The sequence below is a fragment of the Opisthocomus hoazin genome, chromosome 4, assembly GCF_030867145.1.
Source record: "Opisthocomus hoazin isolate bOpiHoa1 chromosome 4, bOpiHoa1.hap1, whole genome shotgun sequence".
Classification (NCBI taxonomy): Eukaryota; Metazoa; Chordata; class Aves; order Opisthocomiformes; family Opisthocomidae; genus Opisthocomus; species Opisthocomus hoazin.
In genome coordinates, this window is record NC_134417.1 from 44,564,046 (window position 1) to 44,586,939 (window position 22,894).

The window sequence follows — 22,894 nt, forward strand, 5'->3', positions numbered from 1 at the left end:
TTAACTTGTGAGAGCACAGAGGCCCAAATATACAAAGTATGTATTCATTCTGTAATAATTGATATCTGAGGAAAGAGAGACACCCAAGTTAGTGCCATAGTTTATGGAAAGGCGATAGTATGGACTTATCAGTTAAATGTTCCTGGCTAATGTACAGCAAGTGGAGTAGTGCAGTACATGATGTGCACAAAATATATATGTATTTACTTATACATTTACAGAAAGAAAGGAATTTTAATACCTAAAGTTTCCAAATTACAGAATTTTAAAAAACATTAAGTTTAAGACCTATTATCTTGGACCATCCTTATGGAAATTACATTGCAAAAAACCCAAAAGATGTCATTTCACTTTTAGGTAGGAACTAAAGAACGTGAATCTGAGCGTAGCTTCATTCTTGAACAGTTTTCCTTCTTTTATCATAAAGTTATGACATGATCAAAATGGAGCTAACTGGTCTGAGTTTATATCCTGAGTTATAACAGTTCTTACTGGTGGAGGTGAAACCTCATTTGTGAGTTCTTTTTCCATTAGCATTTATTAAATTAAATTATAAACCGTAAAACTTATATGCTCATATAGTATCCTTGGGTCTACTAATAGGCCTGTAAAGGTCTATTACTTAGTATATCCCGCTGCTCTTTTCTGTATGCACTTCCCATTTGCTTTTTAGGATAGCTGTAGTCTTCTGTTTCAGGTTTATAACCACTGAGTTCAACAGGGTGTTGGTCAATGCCTGAGGAGGGTACCTATGTAATGACCCTACAGGATCTGTCAGTGCGCGGGAGCAACTCCCGCTGTAGCACGTGCTTTCAGTCAGGTGACACAGGACAAAGCAGTGCCAAGGTTTTGGAAATAGGGAAAGGGAGTCATCAGTGACAGGGATGGTGACTTATTACTGTGGAGCGTAGGCAGGGGTATAGGAGGCAGATCCGTAGGAAATGTGGTATTGTTAGTTCTTCTAGTCATGGAACAACCAGCTATATATTACTTTGCGCTTGTCGTATTATAAGGGTTAACATTTGTTGACTATAAAATGAACACCCGATTCTAGATGCTAGAATCATCAGCTCTCAAGCAGATGTTGTAGGACTACAGTAGATGATCATCTGTTTCTATAGACAGGCGTTAGAGCGGTCTACTGAAAAGACATATTGTCTGTCTTAGACATGTTGTGTCTTATTGATGAGGATTGACATACTGACAAATTTAGACATAAGGTGAACCACAAAGTCAGGTTTGGCTGCTTGATAAGGAAGTGGTGGTAGTGTGCAAGACTGTTTAATGATGTGGAATGTGATGAGTAAGAAATAGCCAAGTACATCACAGCACTTTATGTAGTAAAAGTCTTTTAGTCTAGTACAATTCACAGATATAGAAACTCTTTATTTTGTCTTCAATTCAGTCTGTTTGTCACTTTTCTTGTTTTTCTTCTGGGTGTTTCGGTTTTTTTGTTTTTGAAGTAGTTTGTACAGATTAAAAGTAGAAAATGTTAAATCATCGTAATTGTCTGTAGTTAACAGTGCTTTCAAACGGAGTTCTGTTTGTCCCCTGGTTGTATTCAAAGGCAAGGAAATTCTTTGTTCTAACTGTTGCATCATGTGCATTTTGCTTGTAGGAAGAATTCGGACATAATATATTCAAGTGTAGATAAATGTGTTTCAAAGGCTTTAGCTGCTTTATTAGGATCCTCATTCTGAAGAAATGAGAAAAACAGATTGTTGGAAAATAGATCTTATAGGCTGCAAAGGATAACTTCTGATTGTCTGCAGCTATTCATTCCTGATAATGCTTCAAATTTATTAAGTTTATATCAACAGCTCTTTTCAGTATCTGTAAAAAATAATTCCAAGTAATTCTGTCTTTAGGAAAGGTTTCCACTGTAATTCAAAGCTGATCTAGTAAATTGTTTGCAGCCCAGTCTTACTTACGAATGAGTTTACATTTTTAGCTTTTTTTTGGAATCTCGTTATACTCCATAAATGATTTATCAGATTTTTTTCATGATGGTCTTGTAAGGAGATGATTTATATATAGAGTTCAATACAGTCAATACAGCCCTTTCCAGGCTCTACTGATGTGATCCTGTGTTTGACTACTATCCTGAAGTAACCACCACTGGCAGTGTAACCAGAGATGTTTCTCTGAATGTTTAAAAACCGTTTCCATCATACGGTACAGCAAATCCTAATCTTTATTCCTTATGTACTAATGCTGTTGAATCTTGGGAACTGAAGCAGAGGTGAACTTGTGGGGTTTAGAACAATAAAAATAGTCTGAGTTGTGTAAAAATGCAACAGCTATTAGTAGTACGTGGTATTTCAAGCACTTTGTGTGAAAACTGAAGGAAGAACCTTTGCTGGAAATTTAGAATGTCAGCTACAGCAGTTGTTATATTCGATATCATACTAAGAAAGCACACTAGGTGTTTAAAGCAGGGACAATTACTAAAAAGGAAGAGATCTGTAATAAACTTTGTAGTTTGCACCTCAGGAAAGAAAGATCAGCCTTCATGGGTGAGGTATCCTTATTCATCTGGTGGTCCTCTGCTTTGGCTTTTGGTCAAATGTCAAGAGATTAATTAGATTTCAGATCTCTGTGTGTCGTATTGTTAAAATCTGTTAACTATTGCATATCCAAAAAGTGACACTCATGACACCAACATCCAACTTGAACCTTTTTCTTGAAAAAACATTTTGAAAAAGGCCTAACAAGTGTGTCAGTCTTTTACATACATAGATTTTTAATATAGTGATAGGTAAATGACAGTAAATTCTGAGCCCTCTACATAGACCCAAAAGTTTTCTAGCTTCCCTAAATCCTTGGAGAATACTCTTCTACCTTTCACTTCCTCAGAGAAGTGTATTTCAGCTTCAGTCTCCAAAAGACATTTGATTATACTGCCCATAGCAAACTCTTCAAGAACAGCTTCTAGCTTCCTAGCCACCTCTCTCTCACCTGATAAATCATCAGTGTTCATAAATTAGGCAGCAGACCACCCTAACTTGGCAACTCAGATCTTCCTCCCTGCCACGCCCACCCATGCAGTAGTCTGAACTACCATACCACACCAAGAAGGCGTTGGTGTGACATTGCATGGGACTCTGATTTTAGGAATACAAGTGAATAGTTGGAGTAGTTGGCTTCAAAGTTGCAGGATTTTCTTCCAAGATGGCAGAAACTAACTAACTCTAAGCGATCAAGAAGAGGACCATGGGTTAGTCATACAGGACAAGTCTACTTGGGAGGGAAAGGGAGTAGTTTTAAAATCTTATTGAATACATTGCTTCAACGAATATGTCCTTAAAAAAAACACAACTGAAAAAGCAGACAATAAAAGCCCACCAAAGCACAGACTTAGTCTGAAGAAATCAGACACACGTTCAGACTTCTGAAGCCATTTGTGCATTCATTAGTAGCTGCTACTTATTCCTAGGAGTCAGGAGTTTTCTGCAAAACTTTTACAGGACACAAATAGGAATATATGTTCAGTGACTGAAGATAGAAAATGTGTTGTTGCGTGGCAGTACTTTATACCTGCTTATTGTACATCACCCTAAACAAGTATAAAGCTGTGTTCATATGCAACATACTGTGATTCTGGATGGAAGGATTGGCAGGGAGAATAAGTTGGGGAAATCAGTATGAGTAAGAACCTAAAAACAGTTTTTCTGTATTTAATAGATGTTTAGAAATAAAACACTCTCAGTTAAATAAATGTGAAGTAAGAAATTATTTTAAAATACAGAAAATAAATACAGGCTCGTATCATCCTGACTGAGTAGTTGCAGATGCTGCTTCTGTGTCGTTTGGATGTGACAGGGGCTGTACACCTTACAGCCTTTGCCGTCCGGGACGTAAGCCTTTCACAGCTCCCTGCCAGTACTGCAGCAGTTAGTTCAGCTCTCGAGCACAGAGATGTCTCTACGAAGATCTAAAGATAGTAGTCATGTGTCACTGTGTTCATTTGAGTTACAGCTTATGTGAGGAGTCAGTGATGGTTGAGTCTGAAGAAGTCTCTTCTATGATGTTATAAAGTTCAGAATGTTTTTTAACAGTGTTAAGACGTGTTTTTCTGACACAGAATGCCAGTCACTCAGATGGAAGTGTATAACATCACATGGGTAAACTTAGAAGTCTGGTCTCGTAAAAGATAAGTGGGAATCGTATCAAAATAGCATGGCAGTAGTGAAGTCTTTGAGGAAAAAATAACCTGTGTCATCCTGTGATACTCAACAATACAGCCATCTGAAAAGGATGAAAATAGAAACAGTAATTGCTGTGAGAAACAGTTATGCCATTCAAGTAGAACCAAGCTTCTTGTTGTTGTTGAGAGCCATACCCATAAGGCGCAAAATGTCACAGCACGCTTGCTAAGACTTCAAAGGGTAAAATAAGTTAATAATGGCTCAACAGGTTGTTACATCTTGTCTCGTTCGTGCTGTACTGTGGAAGAGGACTGGCCTTTTCTGTGGCTGGAGTAGGCTTCCTCATACTATCCCTGAGGCCAGGCAAGCAGATCATCTTGCAGCATAGCTGCCTGCTGAAACTAGCTAAAATACCTCATTTTAACACCCAACTGATGGAAGAGAAAGGAGCAATAACAAAAAAATGTTCAAAATCTTTTCATTCCATGATATTCTACTCAAAGAGGCCCTGTGCAAAAATCTGATGATGTAACTGATCACCTTAGTTTAATGATGGGAAGTTAGTTCAATAAATACAACAATTTCTGGTAGAGTGGTTACTCTGACTGGTCATGTTTGGAAGCAGAAAACACATTTGTAAAAGGAAATTTTAATGTTAAAATGTAAGGCATCGATTTTTGCATATGAGGATGTGGATCTCTGAAGGTTTCCTGATGACAAACTCAGGACCGTGAAAAAAGAAAAAATCTTCAAAGCCTTATACTCCTTCTCACCCGCTTAGCCATAAAAATTATCTTTTTTTTCCTCCCCTTTAGAGATTGTTGTCTTTACATTCACTCTAGGTGCTGCTTTTCCTGCAGTCCAATTTAAGCATTACCATTAAACATTATCCTAGTACTCCCATGAACAGCAACTCAAATCATATATATTAGTACTAGTGGATTTGATCAATTTGAGAGAAAATGAATAACTAGGCAAAAGGGTAGCTATCTTATTAGCTACGAGCTAACTATTGGTGACACAAACTATTAAAGTTGTTACAGATAATAAATTAAATTCTAGTTATGTTGATGTCCCTGTGTAGCTTGTAGCTAATTAGTGATGTAAAAGATGATATTTAGGGATGAAATTTAAAAAGTTGCTGCATATTTGAAAAGAGACCCAGTTCGAATACAGTTACTATGCCATAGTTGGTAGAGCTATCCTTTATTTTCTGTTCTAGCTGTTAGAACAGTCTCAATATGAAAGCAATATATCACTGTCAATTTGAGATAAGCATAAAGTTGCAAAGGTACAAAGTACTATACACAAAATTAAACTACATCAATCATTACTCTGTCATAGGGGTAATGGTCGTCTTCAGATGCATTTATTTGATCCTACGGAGAGAAGTTCATTTTGTCAATTCCTCAAATCAAGCACAGGTTTTGGCAGGACCAGATCTATGTAGTGGACAAATAAATGAAATCTGAGGTTTTTCACTGTTTTCAAGAATGGTTTGGGGTTTTTTTTTTTCATTTTAGATGTTTTCAGTAGTTGTAGCTCCCAGACAGCCAGATATCTTCCTCTTCTCGGTAATTTTCAGGAAAATAGTGGGCTGAACGGATGTGTTTATCTCACAAAATAATGTGTTTAAACTCTTTGTGGACAATTAAACTTTAATTTTTTCTTTAAAGCAGAAAGGATATTATATCATAATGGAGAAACTAAAGTTATTTTCATTTTGAAAGCCTTTTGAAAGTCCCAATTTCTACACAAATATGAAGTAGTTGTCTACATTACTTGAGACTCTTCCTTTGATGTTCCTGTTTTTCCACCAATAGATTTTTTATTTTTCAAATTTTACCAAAATACAACATTTATATGTAGTCTTTATAGTTTGATATGCTCTTTTGCTGTTCAGGATCTAATTAAATAATATTGTTTAGTTTAGTTTTTCCAAGCACTTCAAGTCATATTTTTATGTACATTTCATGTTAAAGAATTCATTTCTATAGATAAATTTCTTTTGAAGTCTAAAGCCGTAGACCCATGTCTACACATGGATTTTCCACCATCTTAAGGCAGTATATATTGAGGTGAGTGTTTGTGTTCTCATTAAAGTTACTTAGGTAAGTTACCATTCGTTATCTGGAAGGTTTTTCCTACAGCATTTGGTCAATGCCTTGTAGATTTGATGTGGTAACTACATTATGTGTAAAATTGTATCTAGGAGTATTTGTATTTTATAGCAATTTATCTGGACATAGTCAGTTTTTGCAAGTCAGCTGTTGGGGCAACCTGATTGCTGTGCAATAGATAGCTCCAGCTGAGAGACAGTGGTTATTTAAGCTGCTCTGACAAAAATGTAGATGCTTACTGGATGATATCACTTGATTTTTTTTAAAATGCATTTCATAAGTGTGGTACAAACTTGTCTATCCACCATTTTTTAAAAAATACAATTTTGTCTCATTTTACCTTAAGCTTTTTCCTAATTGGACCAAGATTATATTTATGTAAGAAGGGTTTATGAAGACAAGTGGGTCAGTAACGATATGCGCTTGAGTACGTGGTGGATTTCAGATCCGAGTTTTAAGCAAATCAGTCTAAATTTTTGTGTAAAGAGGCCTTAACTTGATAAACGTTGGGGTTTTTTGATTTTATGAATAGGATTTGAAGGTTTCTGTAGATATCTCCACATTGTTAGAAGATACTGCGTCAGCTAGCTGTTACTTCTTTTTGATCGAGGAAAAGATACGTGCTTCCGTTTGAGTTTAAGATGAATAGGGGACAATATAGGATATCTTTATAAAGTCTAAAGCTCTTTTCTGGTTTTTAGGAGATTGTAAGAACTGGGAAGATCCCCCTTCACCCCCCCTCCCATTACCACCTACCTTTTGAAAAGATAAGGAAAAGAAGGTTGGAAACTTCTTATTCACCTGCATCCATTTAGTTTCAATTTGTCTTCTCTTTCCTGAGGGCCATTCTTTTTTTGCTTATCATATTGCAGGTTGCTTACTCAAAAACCTCTCATCCTTATTCCTGTGAGATCTGGCAAAAATCCAGTAAAGTGTTGTTAATGGAGTTATTCACACTTTTAGAAGATCGTATTTCCTAGCTAACATGCCCAGATTGTGACATATACCTTATTTTTTATAGCAAATGATACAATCATGAAATACAACTTATTTCCCTCGATGACCACAAAACTACTGCTACTTATATGTATTATAGAAGACTGAAAAAACAGTAAAATTATCTATGATGGCTCAACAGTCTTTCCAATACACATTTTTGCTGAATAAACACAGGCAGATATTGTATATTTTGATCCCACCACCCCATCCAGAATGACCTGAAGTGTGGGTTTATGCTATTATTTATCTTACAAGAAAAACACTCTGGAACTGTTATAACCATGCATTTTCTTCAGAAATTACATTGAATGTTGTTGAGTTCAGAGAGCAAGTGGTTCAAACAGCAACACAAGAAGATGGATTTAGAGGCAGCATTTTGTCTATACTGTGAGGAACAGTCATAAGCAAGATAAGGAAAAGGCAGATACAATACCCAAAGGAACAGATTATCAACACAGGTTTAGGGGTTTTGACAGAAGATATGGAAAGAAAAGCATTGCTTACAAGATTTTGCTTGCTTGGCGTATGGGTCAGGCAATCACTCAGACTGAGTCTGTGCATTATGAGACCAGCCTGGATACAGGGACGCTTAGTCTGGACTGAGTGCAAGAACTGACTGGGGGCTCTGTCTAGCCCTCTGCAAGAAAACCTGTGTTCATGAAAGGTGCGCACACAGTCATGCTTGTAACCACCTACAGTAACATGTCCAGACGGCAGTAACCAACAGCTGCTGGCAATAACGTCCTAGTTCTGTTCCATCAAGCTGGCCAGCATTGGTGCTACCTGTGGAGCCCAGTCTCCCAGGCTGAGTTGTAGCCCACTAATTCAGTTCAGTGCAATATTCTGGCAGGCCAAGTTGTGCAAAATATTTGACCCCTACTCGATGTGAAATTGCTTGTCTTGAAAACTTAATTGTATATAGATCTCTCATTTCTGATGTCTACTTGCTGCAGCTTCTCTCCAGTTCTTGCATAATTTGTTGACAGTCCAGTTTCGCAGATCTTAATTAATCCGGCCTTTCCATCAGACCTGCTTTTACTTGGCTTAGATTGAGAGTCAGACTTCTAGATCCAGACTTCACTTTTTGTAGCCTACTTCCAAAGTCCCTCTCCCTTAAAGCACAATCTGCATTAAGCCTAGTCAGTTCTCTCTTTCTAAAAGTGTTGATGAACAAAGGCAAAGCACAAGCCTAGCTCAAACAGAGCAGAGGCAAAATTTTGAGCAGATCTCAGCCATTTACAGGTAGCAACTGCATGTTGGTTCCATCTGGAAAAGTGCATGCTCCTGTACTGAAACTCATTGAGCATCCCTAAAGCCATCTGACATACCAGCTTTCTCTCTGAACTAGAAAAAGTGTTTATTCACATAAACAGAAGGAAGATCTGTCAAATATACCCTGATGCCACCATTCTGTAGGATATCTATTGCAATCTTGAATCCTAGATGGAATCAGTCACCTGTGTTGAATCTGTTGCAGAGCATATTATCTTGGAAAATGCTGGGGATATTACTTCATTGTTTCAAGCTACTGTTAAATTTTGTCATCCTTGATGTTTGTCTCTTCTCTTGAGATAACATGGGGGAGAAAAAAAAGAACATGGGCTCTGTGTTGCAGGCTCCTCCTTTCCCCCACTCCCATTGTTTATCTTGTCAAACCAAAAGATTGAACTTAATTTCTTTGCCTGAACTTGCTTTCTAGAATCAGTGGTCTGGGCATGAGCAGGGTGGAAGATAAAAGTAGGCGCATAGCGCTACTGTCCAAGGCACATTAGAAGTGACACATGAAGCACACCCTGGTGTGGGATGGTGAAGGCTCCTTGTGTTGGAGCAAGTTGGTAAAGTTACTGGGACCCCGTAGTGCGTTAATGCCTAATAAACACCTATGCCCAGCAGAGCAGGCATGATAGGGAAAAAGGAAAAGGTACTGTCGTGGTTTAACCCTGGCTGGCAATTAAGCACAACGCAACTACTCGCTTACTCCCCCCCACGCTGGTGGGATGGGGGAGAATCAGAAGCATAAATGTGAGAAAGAAACTTGTAGGTTGAGATAAAAACAGTTTAATAATTAAAAAGGGATAATAAGAATTTTTAAAAATTGTAAGAAAGTGGGGGAGGAAAAAAACCCCAAACCAAAGAGATAGGAAAATAAAACCCAAGAAGGACAAGTTATGCAAATGAAAACAGATGCTCACCACCTCCAGACCAATGCCTAGCCAGTCCAGGAGCAGCAGCCCCCCACCAACCTCCATTCCAGTGTTACTGCTGAGGGTGATGTCATATGGCATGGAATATCCCCTTGGTCAGGTGGGCTCTGCTGTCCCGGCTGTGTCCCCTCCCAGCTTCTTGTGCACCCCCAGCCCACACGCTGGCGGGGCGGTGTGAGGAGCAGCAAAGGCCCTGACTCTGTGTGAGCGCTGCTCAGCAGCAACCAAACCATCTCTGTGTTACCAACACCATTTGCAGCACAAATCCAAAGCAGAGCCCCAGACCAGCTACTGTGAAGAAATTTAATTTTATCCCAGCCAAAACCAGTACAAGTACTGAAACAGGGCTTGCATGCGAAGTTTCTTTTTTTTGTTCTGTTGTACATCTTCACAGGGCACCCACCTAAAAAAAGCCTGGCTCTCTAAATCCCTCTTTTGTGTTCTGTGGTAGGTGTATCAATGTTCTAGACTTCTTTTTCACCTCTGAAGAAATTAGTTGCGCTTGAGCAAAGCAGAATCCAGATTCTCCGTTATCAGATCCACACCAGGATCCAGTTCAGCTTGTTGTTGGGGAGAGTGAGATAGTTCACGTTTTTTGTTTCAAAACTGGGTGGCTTGGGCAAAGATAGCCTAGTAAGCCAAGCCATTCTATGTGATCTGCTTCCAGTGTTTATGCAGAAGTTTCCCCAAGAGTCTGGATCAGTCTATTACCGTATACATAGGCTTCCCTAATCCCAGCAGCAGTTATCTACATAGAAAGTGTACAGACTGTCCACAGCCCAGTGTCAGTAGACTCAAGCTCTTATTGTGTAGGTCCTGTTGAGGTAGGGGAGGCAGGGTGGGGAACACAGCATTCAAACACACGCAGGCTTACACTACTTTCAGAGCCAGAACTGCCTGGGATTAAACAAACTGAGCTGTAGTACCAGGTGACTTAGTCATTTGAAGCCAAGATAGTTGGGATCAGGTAGCTGTGCTGACAGAAGGTGAAGGCTCTTTTGGTCTAGGTTGTACTGATGATGAGTATTAGGTAAGGCACTTCTGGTACAACCTGAGGTAACAGCGTGATCACAGTGTGATGGATTCCAGCTCAAAGATCCCAGCGGTAAGGTTGAAAATCATGGATAGGTTGAAGCAGGACAAGCATCCATCCAAACGAAACAAGACATATGCCTGAGCCACTTCATAAGGAGGATAATAACAACTGAGGTGAAAAGTCTGTGGCTAGATTTTAGAGATTTAATCAGATGAGGCATTATTGGTATGGCCAGATGATAGAAAGTTAGTCTGCTGGTCAAAGTTATCCTAACACTTATTTGGAAAACAGTTGACCTAACAAAGTAGGTTTAAGGCTACAGAATTTAATCTGGTCATAGCTGTAAAACCAGATTTACTATTATGTAACATCCTGACCTCTGTTGAAGCCCTTTGACCATGTAAGTGTAAATACACCAAGGCTGCCTTGGACAGTTGCAATTACCAGTTGTCAGCTTTTGTTTCTGTTGTAAACGTAATTGATGAACAACACAGGACATTACAGGAAACTGGCATAGATTCGGTTTTGTGGTAATAACCAGCAGAAAATTCCACTTAGTGGATACTCTAGCCTTTCCTTTTGTTCTTTGGTCTACTTGTAACAATTGTAAGAGACTGGCACTTCAAAATCCAAGTATTTGTACTCTCTAAGTTTTCATCCTATGGAAAACTGATGTAAATAGACCAAGAGGGGTAGGAATAAATATTTAATATCTTTTCTTACAGAGCAAGACTTTTTAGCAGGGGAATGTATAGAGTTTTTACCCTTATTCTTTGCTGAATATATGCGGGAACAGTAGTCAGCTGTATTTGATTTCTGTAATTTAAAACTGAAAACTTCAGAGAATTTTCTGAAGCCAAGGTTCATTGGTCCTTATCGTGCTCAGTCCAGGGACTCTTGAAGGCCTAGCTAGAGCAATTAGTGCTGGTAACGTTGTTCAAAGCTGTTGAATGCTGTCAATTTGTGACAACAGTTTAAGGCTGTGTCTGCATTCTGAGGCTGTTCATATCTGGTCTGTACAGGTTTTGTCAAAAAGGAAGCTCTGAAAGTTTGAATGTGGTCTCTCAAGAATTTTGGTAGAAGGGAAAGCTGATGCCAAAGTAGAAGCACGTTAAGATATTTAAAGTAGATAAACAGGGTTTATCTTGTGTGACAAGAAGTCTATTATTAAAATAGCAACCTCTTAAGAAGAATTTAGTTCTAAATTAAGCCCAGGATATAAATTCCTTCTGAATTTTATCGCATGGTAATTGTTGCAGGCTTGATCTTTCTGAGCAGTAACTCAGAAGTCTTTATTGAATCTCTGCTGATTCTGAATCTTGCTGAATGCAAAGAATTCCTAATCTAACAAAACAGATTTTAATCTAGCGAAGAACTTTTTGTCTAGTTTTTGCCATTAACTTGAGGACTTCATGCAACTTTTGTTTTTCTAAAAAGCATACACTATATATTAATTCAGAATGTGCAAGCAGAAGTTCTTCCGTGTAGCTGTGGAGCAACAACCACTAATAACTCAGGTTAGTTTTAAAGGAAATTTTTAATACTGTTGCCTCTCAGAGAGGTAGGTGTCCTGTTAGATATTCTTGTTCCTCATACAGATCATTAAAACCTGCTGTTTGGAAAATCTCCTAAGCATCATCTGTCTGACAAAACCGAGAGATTTTTACTTTAGTTGACACGTTGTAAGGGATGACATAGGGCGTATCGGGATCTGACATGAAGTGTAGCATGCGGTAGAATTACTATGCTCTATGAAATGGACTGCAAGCTCTAATGCATCTCTGACACATGGGGGAAAAATATCTAACTGAAAAGCTGCTATAGAGTTTGGTTAATAACAGCAATAATAGTCTATCCAGACAATGGGATTTTATCCTATTACAGTGTTGGTTTATTTAATATTTTTTATTGTGATAGAAAGTTGTGCTTGCAAGTACTGCACAATTGACATATTGAGAGACTGCATCAACAAAAATGTTTAAATCCTTATGAAAAGAATGCAAGTCAGGTGTTTAATATACGCACAATTGGCAACAGGAATATTTGAAATGTATACCCCATGAAGTCACTGTATGACCTGCACCTCCATTCCTCCCAAGGTCTTCCAGCTAGAAGGGTCATTTGAGTGCCTGAACCTGCCTCAAGCACAATCAGATGGGTTAATGCAGGCTGTCCGTTTGAACAGTTTAAAGCAGCCTAGCACGGCTTGCTGGGGGAGACTGGGGAGCCTGTCCACGCGTGCACACACCCACACAACTGTAGGGGTAATAACCTGCAACAACTGATCATTAGCAAACACCTGGGAAGAACTACTGTTTGCCATCAGCAAAGCTGTTTACAAAATGCATGTCTGTCAGGCGGCCTTAGCACTGTACTCTGCTGTATTGTCTGTTACCTCTTGGGAGGACAGTGCTCGATTTTACATGAGTCAAGGGCCTTATGCTCCCTGGTTAACCAAAGAGCAGTCTGTCTGTGACATACAGAACATGTGCATTACTGACAGAACTGGCAGCAAGTCTTATGACTCTGCTGGGTACTAAATTTCATCTCTGAAGAGCAAAAGTTTAATCTGAATAATTTTAAAAGAAATATTTCTTCTGTGTCCAGTCTTGCAAGCAACCTAATAGGAGCATTTAAAATTTGTGTGTACAGCTTCAGTGGATCCTGCCTCTCCGTTATGTTTTTCACTTACCTTTTTGTAGTAAATGTGCAACTTTCTCAGCTGCTGACAGAACGTAAGATGCAGATAGCGTTTCTAGAGGCTGTGCTGCCAACAGCATGGTATCCAAACAAATCAAACCTGACTGCTGAAATGAGACACTATTAATGTCTTATCAACACTGTGAATAGATCCCCTGAACATCATTACAGTCCTCAGTTATGTAGTATTCGCTGATATAAATTTTGTATATTTTTTTTTGCTGGTAGAACTAGAAAGCATTTGGATGTTCTTATTATTTTCTGAAGGAAGTTACCTTCTGCTCCTTCATTCTATCCCTGTTGACCAAGTCTGTGTTCCTGTTGAATGAGTTATGCTTCTAGGAATGAGGACCATCTGAGTAAATCGTGTCCGGAACAAAATTCCCTGCCTTCAAAACTTTGATGCTGTGAACCCATGGGTGCTGTGAACTTAATTTCAAACACCTTGGATATCTTTTTTGAGTTAATTATAGTATGGTTGAGTCAATCTGATACACAATCTTGAATTCAGTTGAAATTTTGTCAGAGAAACCTTAACAAGATTCTAAGATGGGAAACTCCTTTTTTTTTTTTCTCTTTTTTTTTTTTCCTTTTTTTTGTCCTTTTCAAAAGCAGCAGCATATCAGGAACTCCCAAGGGATCAGTGCTTACACTGCTTACACTTTCAGAAATACTCCTCTTCTGGTTATGTCATTCTAACCACATCTTTTCATACAGAACAACCACAGTTTAGCCTATTTGGTATAATTTGTTACATTTTACTATTTTTGTATTGACCAGTCAAGCATATTCAAGACTAGGTGATTTTATTTTTCCTAAATTGTTCAGGTTGCATTTTTAGGATGTTTTATTACACTCAGATACTTTTTTTTGTTAGAGATTCCACTTGGTTTTCTGTCTTTTAGTTGGCTGTTTTATACACCTGTTTGTCTGCATGTTTGTTCCATTGATTAAATTTCAGAGGAAAGTAAATTTCTGTATTGGCAGGATTCTTTTTGGCTGAGAAGAGTTTGAGATTGTTCCCTAGGGAGTCATCAGTTCTGTGCTCTTTCTTCACAAGTGTAAGATGCCACCTATAATCTGCCTTCTAACAATAACCGCTAAACGTTGCCAGTCCTGAAAAAGCAAAGCAGAGCTATGTCGTGCTTTGACTGACTCAAAGCAGAAAAATCTTGCCACTGAGAATGTCATGTCTATATTCCTTTCAGGCATCCAGACTCAAGATTACATAGTATTTCCCAGTCTACTTTCAACCTAGTTGTAGTAAAGGTGATAACTGGCTTTTCTTCCCTGGTTTTCACAATCCTTACCGTGTCCATTTTCTTGCCTGTGAGGACAGGACTGCCTGTCAGGCACCCTTGGTGAGTGCCCTACTGCCACGTGTGCAGGAAAAGCTGAGCCACAGACTCTTCCTGCAAAGGGAAGCTCTGGAGAGCCTTGACCACTGCAGTGTGACAAATTCAGATGAGAGTTTTGTTCCTCAAACATAGTGATTCTTTATTCAGTCACAAAATGCCCAGTCTTTGTCTCAGTAATAGGAATAGACTATCCAATATGTGCAAAATTTTCTTCTTTAGATGCTATTCAATTTTAAGATCAAACAGAAAATCATTTTGAGGGCAGCAGTCATGCAACTGGTATGTTCAACAGCTCGGTCATTTTGTTTCCACTTCATCTGACATTCGTAACTCACCATATCTTGAAACCAGTGGTGATCTGGTTTTCTATCCTAGTTTATTCTTCCCTCAATGATATTATAGTACTAACACAAATAGTTCCTGAACTATGAATAGTAACAAATAATAAATAAAAATAACAATAAAAGCAGTGAGCCTCTTTTAAAGATGCCATTACCTAAAGATGCCATTTGCTTTGTGTTGCCTGTTTTCTGTTGTTCAAAACAGGAAACCTTGAGTAGCAGGGCTGTGAAGCAAAGAATGCAAACTAAATCCAAGGTTTATGTAGGTAAATAAGGTTTTATGAAGAATCTTTGTGACATGATGGATTATCTTAAGTGCCCGGGTACTGAGGAGCTAATTCCTCTGTGAAAGAATCTATCAGACCACAGTCCTGTTTCTTTTTAGCAATGTTTTTGAGTTTTATTATTAACATTAAAAAGATTATGAAATATATTTTCTAGTTAGTCTGACGATATCATTTCCAGTTCCCAATATGTTACTATGTTGATTTGGTTTTTTTGTTGTTTTTTTTTTTTTTAAATAGGGCAAAAAACCTAAGCAGGTCAGGTCCACTCTAACTAAAAGAAGGAAGAAGAGTCTAGTGAATATATATTCGATAATAACCCTGGGGATTCAGTTGTGTAGGTGTGATACAAATGGGAAAAACAGCTCTCCAGAGAGCAATGTGAAGAAAGGAACAAAGAGAAACCTTTTTGCCGGGCTGAGGGTTTTGCTGCTGGCAGCTTGGCTGTGTGGTGGCATTGTTCGGGGGAAGTGCGCCTGCTCTAGCATTTTCTTCAGCTAGAAGCAGACAGGTTTGTTGAATGCTCTAATTGGTGGTAGGCATGAAAGGATTGCCTAGAAGATTGCTTCCTAGTCTGTCCTTTGATGTTTCATATGATTTGGAAGCGAGGATTTCTTTTCCTTTATCCATCTTGCTAATAGGTGAGAATAAAATATCTCCTCTCAGTTTTCATTCCAGAAGGTATCATGGCACATTCTGTCCGATTAGCTGTATCACGGGCCAAAAGACTCCTTTTATCTTTTGAAAAGATTTGTAAAACACAAGCATAGGCATCACAGTGCACATTTGTAAAGTACTACTAGCGACGTGTTCAGTTCATTGTAGGGATCTCTGGGCAGGAAAGATACTCTCCTGTGAACACTGCGTTTGTCAAATGCTGTAAAACTGTGGCTAGGAATTGTGGATGCAGTCCTTTTAATACGTATGAGGATCTTGGGCTGCAATTAGAACATGTTCTTTGTTTAATTCTAGTTATGTTCATTTATAAACAGAGTAATTCTAATGCAAAATCCAAGTTTGCTCTATTTTTCTGCAAAATTTGAATAACAGCACTGCAATGAGGCTTGAATTTTGAAGATTCTCCTTTTACAGATAAATATAAGGCATGACTAGTGCACTATGAAGTATTGTAATAGATTTAAATAACTGTAGCTATAAGTGATATGGTGTCATATTTTAATTGTTTGCTGAAATCTGCAAATTAGTAGACTAACAAAAAAAAAAAAATCTGTAAGTTAATAAGTTTTTACTTAACTCTTAATAAGAAATGCCCAGCTGAAAGAAATTATGATGCGTTACTTTAACCCGTGTAAACTGTCACTAACGTTTTCCTCTTGACAAAGTGTACCGTTACCAACATCCTTGGAAGTGCCAGAATACTTAGAAATATGTAGTCGTTCTCAGTAGAACAGTGTTCCTCCATTTAACTGAGTTTAGCTCTCCACTGTGATACACAATTCAGATTCAGATCCACCGCTTTCAAAGTTCAGGAGTGCATGGAGGGTGCCTTTTGAATCAGTCTATTTTACTTTCTGATGAACAATTGAGAATTACTGCAGAAGAAACTTGTGTCTGTTTAATATGTCTCACAAATATATTGTCTGAAGTTTTTAAAGATAAATATTGGTTTGGGCATTATTGGAGATTAAGAAGCATGCAATTCTTAAGCCACATAAGAGACAGTCCTACCAGAGGGGATAAGATACTGGACCTGTTGGTCACCAACACAAGTGAGCTAAATTGGTGATTTCAGGACTGGAGGCAGCCTGGGCTGCAGTGATCATGCTCTGGTGGAATTTGCATTCCTAAGGGATAGAAGTCAGCCGAAGAGTAAAGACACAACCCTGAATTTTAGGAAAGCAAACTTCCAGCTGTTCAAGGAGTTAGACAGTAGGATCCCCTGGGAAACTGCCCTTAGGGACAGGGGAGCAGAACAGAGCTGGCAGATCTTTAAGGACACTTTCCATAGAGCGCAAGAGCTCTTGATCCCCAGGTGTAAGAAATCAGGAAAGGAAGGCAAGAGAGCGGCATGGCTGAGTAAAGATTTGCTGACAAACAAAAAGGCAAGAAGGAAATGCATAGACAATGGAAGCAGGGACAGATATCCCGGGAAGAGTATAGGGATGCTGCAAGGTTGTGTGGGGATGGGATCAGGAAGACCAAGGTGCAGTTGGAGCTGAACTTGGCAAGGGATGCTAAGAATAACAATAAGGGCTTCTACAGCCAGAAAAGGAAGGTCAAAGATGATGTACCCCATTGATGAACAAGACTGGTGACAAAGGACGAGCAGAAGGCTGAGGTATTCAGCAACTTTTTTGCTGCAGTCTTCGCTGGCAACCTCTCTTCGCACACTTCTCCAATGGACGAACCACGAGATAGGGACTGGGGGAGCAAAGTCCCTCCCGCTTTAAGAGAAGATCAAGTTTGTGACCACCTGAGGAAACTGAACATACAGAAGTCTATGGGACCTGACCAGATGCATCCAGAGTCCTGAGGGGATGGACTGGTGTCATTCCCAAGCCACTCTCCATGATATTTGAAAAGTTGTGGTGGTCAGATGAAGTCCCTGGTGACTGGAAAAAGGGAAACATCGTGCCCAATTTTAGAAAGGGTAGAAAGGAGGACCCCTGGGAACTACCGACTTGTCAGCTTCCCCTCTGTGCCTGGGAAGATCATGGAACAGATCCTCCTAGAAGCTATGCTAAGGCACATGGAGGACAGGGAGGTGATTCGAGGCAGACAGCATGGCTTCACCAAGGGCAAGTCCTACCTGACCAACCTAGTGGCCTTCTATGATGGAGTGACTGCATCAATGGACAAGGGAGGAGCTATGGATGTGATCTATCTGGACTTCTGTGAAGCCTTTGACATGGTCCCCCACAACATTCTTCTCTCTGAATTGGAGAGATACAGATTTGATGGATGGACTGTTCGGTGGATAAGGAATTAGTTGAACGGTTGTATCCAGAGGGTAGTGGTCAACAGCCCAATGTCCAGATGGAGGCTGGTGACAAGTGGTGTTCCTCAGGGGTCCATATGGGCCCATTACATATCTACATCAATGACATAGTGGGATGGAGTGCACCCTCAGCAAGTTTGCAGATGACACCAAGATGAGTGGTGCAGTTGACACGCCTGAGGGATGGGATGCCATCCAGAGGTACCTGGACAAGCACAAGAGTGGGCGCATGTGAAACTCATGAGATTCAACAAGGGTGAGTGCAGGGTCTTGCATCTGAGTTGGGGCAACCTCCGGTATCAATACAGGCTGGGGAGTGGAAGGGATTGAGAGCAGCCCTGCCGAGAAGGACTTGGGGGTACTGATGAATGAAAAGCTGCACATGAGAGAGTGATGTGCGCTTACAGCCCAGAAAGCCAACTGTATCCTGAGGTGATTCTGCCCCTCTACTCCACTCTGGTGAGACTCCACCTGAAGTCCTGCATCCAGCTCTGGAGCCCCCAGCACAGGAAAGACATGGACCTGTTGGAGTGGGTCCAGAGAGGGTCACAGAAATGGTCAGAGGGCTGGAGCACCTCTCCTATGAGGAAAGGCTGAGAGAGTTGGGGCTGTTCACCCTGGAGAAGAGAAGGTGTTAAGGAGATCTAATTGCAGCCTTTTAGTACTTAAAGGGGACCTATAAGAAAGATGGGGACAGGCTTTTTAGCAGGGCCTGTTGTGATAGGACAAGGGGTAATGGTTTTAAAGTAAAAGAAGGCAGATTTAGACTAGATATAAAGAAGAATTTTTTTACCATGAGGGTGGTGGAGGACTGGAAGAGTTTTCCTAGAGAGGTGGTAGATGCCCCATCTCTGGGAATGTTCAAGGCAAGTTGGATGGGGCTGTGAGCAACCTGATCTAGTTGAAGATGTGCCTGCCCATTGCAGGGGGGTTGGACTAGATGACCCTTAACTGTCCCTTCCGACCCAAACGATTCTATGATTCTTGAATCACTTGTAAAATCCGGCAGAAAATCTTCAATGTATCTTCTGAAACTTAGACGTCCATATGCGATTTTTATATTATGATTTGCTAAATTATGAATACAGTTTCTATTTTTTTTTAAAGTTGCGTCCTCTTTTTTCAGATTATCTGTTGTGAGATTCAATTTTTGGAAAGCTGAAATGTATTGGTTTTCAACTTTATAGCTACCTTTTGAGTAAATTGGTTACAGTGCTGATGGCCAAAGCTGCTACATTTCTATTGAATTTTGTCATGGTCACTGTAAATTGTACCAGCTTCCCAATTTTCTTCTGAGGGCAAAGAATATGTATTTTGTCTGGTAGTGTAAGCAAGGAGTATATTTACATGTCTACAGTTGTGGCCTCCAATTTTTGTTTTGTTGTGACACACTAAAGTATTTTAAAGAGCACGTCTGGAACTTTATGTACTTGGCAAGAGGTCAATCTGTGGGTTTTTCTTTTTTTATCTGTGGAACCAAGCATTTATCAGGTTTCTATATGAATCATGCAGCATGTTAGGGAACGTTTTGCACCAGTGATTTATTTTAGATGTCTTACTATAAAGTTTTGATGTGTTAAATTTTCCAAAGGTATCTTAAGTCTAGGAAGAGTTCCACACAAACACACAAATCCCTCCCCCAGTTTTCAAATTTAACATGCATATCTTTGTACATATAATTGTGCGTGAGCATGTATCTACCTATATAAAATCCACCAATTCTGATGTTTTCATAAACTAAGTAAATATGAATATTCTGATGTATTTCAGGTGTTTGGAGGCAGGGTTGCTAATACACATGTCCTTAGGATGTAGATATTTCAAGAGAATAAAATCTAGGTGATTATATTATTCATGTCTTAATGGATGGGGAGAAGGTTGAACATTTGGTTCACCTCCATGTTCTCTGAACATCAGGAGTGAAGCAGTTGTGAGACTCAGGCTGGTACAGTCAAGGGAATAAACAAGTTGTTCTCTTCGAAGTTGAAAGGGAAAGCTTTGCACGTCAGAGTCATGGATCCTGTTGTTTTACTCACTACTAGTCATTCCCTACTTAGTGCTATGAATGCCGAGAAGACTACTGCCTAAAAAATTCTTGATGATGATCCATACATTGCCTTCACTTGAAAGTGGCCTTCTCAGCGTTAATCTCCAAGTCACTGGCTTAAGGGTTATATGTAAGCCATCTAGAAATAATAGGCTGACTCACTCATTTTGATGTGGCTGTGGGTTTGGTGGTCATATACAGGGAGAAACAGAGTGTACTTGGACAGATCCCTGCAGGCAATTTTGCAGACCTCGCTTTGATAGGGACCAACTCTTACTGGACTGTTTTCTTAAGTTTGTTCTAGTTTAGCCTGGTGAAAAAAGGCGTAGAATAACCACAAGTCTTGTATTGGTAGACATATAATTATGTTTGTTTTCTTTCTTCATGATGAACATTGGTGACATCATTTAAATGTGTCTCTGCATGCTATCTCGTTTTTGCATGAAGTGTTCAGAACTGCAGCAGAAATTGTACTTCAAAAAAGGAGAAGGAAATTAAATGTGTGAGATTAGACTGATATAATTTTGAGAGTTTGGTTTATGCAGACAAAACCTCAGGAAATTCAAAGCTTAGCCTGAGCTGTAGTCCATCAATCAAACTGTTGTGAAGGAATAATACTAGTAACATAGAAACACAAAAGATGCGAGCTATAAGAATAGGGCAAGTCTTAATGATCCTGACCCGCAACTGTAATCTAAATGAAAGGGGGTTTTATTTAATTTCCTGAGGAAGGTATTAAGGTTGATGAATAGAGGTGGAAAATATTCCATGGAAGTTTGGTTAATTGATGGGGCAGCTTTCAAACCCAAATAGTTCAACACCTCACAAATTTGCCTACTCTCAAAAGCTGAATGATGTAATTACATATTGTAATCTACAGTATCTCATTTTAATCTTGAACTGATGTTTATAAAAATATATACAATTACTTTTTAAAGAAGAACTTAGAAAAAGAGTCTTTTTACTTCAGTGAGATCAGTAAAATACTGAAGTTATTTTTGGCTGTCATGGGGACTGAAGCTAATATATAAATATACTGCAATGTTACTACATATGTGCTCCCAAGTCACAGTATGGCTAATTACCAGTTTGAAAGAGGATAGTTTACAAACATAATTATGTTCTTGGTGAGGAACAAAGTATCTTTCGTTCCTGATGAAACTCTGAAAGAAAAAGATTAAGATCAGATAATGAACTGAGTCACTTTGTATTTAAAAATAAGAAAGATTCTGAACTGAATCGGTGTTGCCTTGAAATGGATTGTATTTTTTCTGATATGTGATTTGGGGGTTAAGCAAGCTACAGGAGCTGATGTCCCTAAATTCCAAAGGAGCTGAAACAAAAGCTTGAAAACAGGAAGGTGTTTTCAGGAAACTTTTTACTACCACCAGTCAAACAAGTCTAATAGCAGTTTAGGTGTGTTATTCAATATTTCACTTATAATGCTCTTCTGAATATATTTTATGTTTAGCATAACACTGTTCAATTCTACAGTTAAAGCATATGGGGAAGGTTGTAACTGACGGACCAGTTAAGAAAGAAAACTTTAGGCTCTGACCTTGAGGTGTCATTTTGTAACAGTCTGGAGAAGTTGCTTAATTCTTGTGACCCAGGAGTGTTCTGAACGAGACTCCTGTACCAGCATGCTGCAGAGAAGTTTAGGATTCAAAGTCTGTCTTTATGTAATGAATGTTACATAATTTTCCATGCAATTAGCAAATTTGATTGTATCAGTTTAGCTTTCTTTATGAGCTGCTCCAAACAGAATGGAAGAGGAAGTAATTATAATAATGGCTAAAAATACAAAATTGAATAAATATTCATAATGTATGTGAAATTTGTTTTCATGCCAATCTATTACTTTTAACTGGGCTACCTTCCACATTCTTCTTTTCCTGATAGTCTGTTGCTTTTTCTTTGTCTCACTTTCTGTGTAGGACTGACTCATCACATCTGTAATCTCCTAATAGAGACTGTGGATCTGTACTTGGAGGCAGATGATAAAAGCTGCATCAAGACAGCAAATGCACTGCTTCTGTCCTTGCTTGACATTTTGCGCTGCATGCTGATGTATACAGCAAACGTTGTGCGCCAGACTTTACAGGTATGGAATTTATTTCCTGGGGTCATCACCATCTTAAACAATATTTTAGGTAACTTCCTGTTATCCTAATAATGAAATTCCCACTATTCTGATTTTATTGAATTTTTAGTTTTGTAGAAAGAGAAAAGCACATATTTTTCAATTTCATGTCGCTGTTTCATGTACTTGCCTGGCTAGTCTGGCTGTACTAGCCTTACTATGTGCTGGAAACACAGGTCCTAGCTGACTGGTTTGTTTCTGTACTCCATAAGTAGCTTAATTCAACATTTACTCAATAATAGTTCAAAGCATTTTTTTCCCATTCATTATAAAATAAGATATCTCTTAAAAAACAACATCTTTTTATTATAAATCACATGTGATTACTGTAGGTAACCTCTGCATGTGCAGTGACAAAAGTATTTCCTCCCTTATGCTCCTCAGTTTGTCTTCCAAGTTTCTGTCTGAACCACTGCAAATTATGGCATTGGTAGGACTTCCTCCTCCAAAGAAGACATCCTCCCTCATAAAAACGGAGCACAAAAAGACACTATTCAAAGAAATTGCACATAACTCTCTTTAAAAAAAAAAGCAAAAACATTCATCCTTTTTTAG

The 22,894-nt window shown here is 38.9% G+C and overlaps 1 protein-coding gene across 2 annotated transcripts in view; it reads left to right on the top strand.

Annotated features, from left to right (window-relative positions):
• Nucleotides 1-22,894, top strand: part of ULK4 (unc-51 like kinase 4) — a 276,626-nt gene that overhangs the window by 181,441 nt on the left and 72,291 nt on the right. For both annotated transcript variants that reach the window (XM_075418820.1, XM_075418821.1), the window contains exon 33: nucleotides 22,134-22,300. In XM_075418820.1, the coding sequence (XP_075274935.1) occupies nucleotides 22,134-22,300 (167 nt within the window). The remainder of the gene's footprint in view (nucleotides 1-22,133; nucleotides 22,301-22,894) is intronic.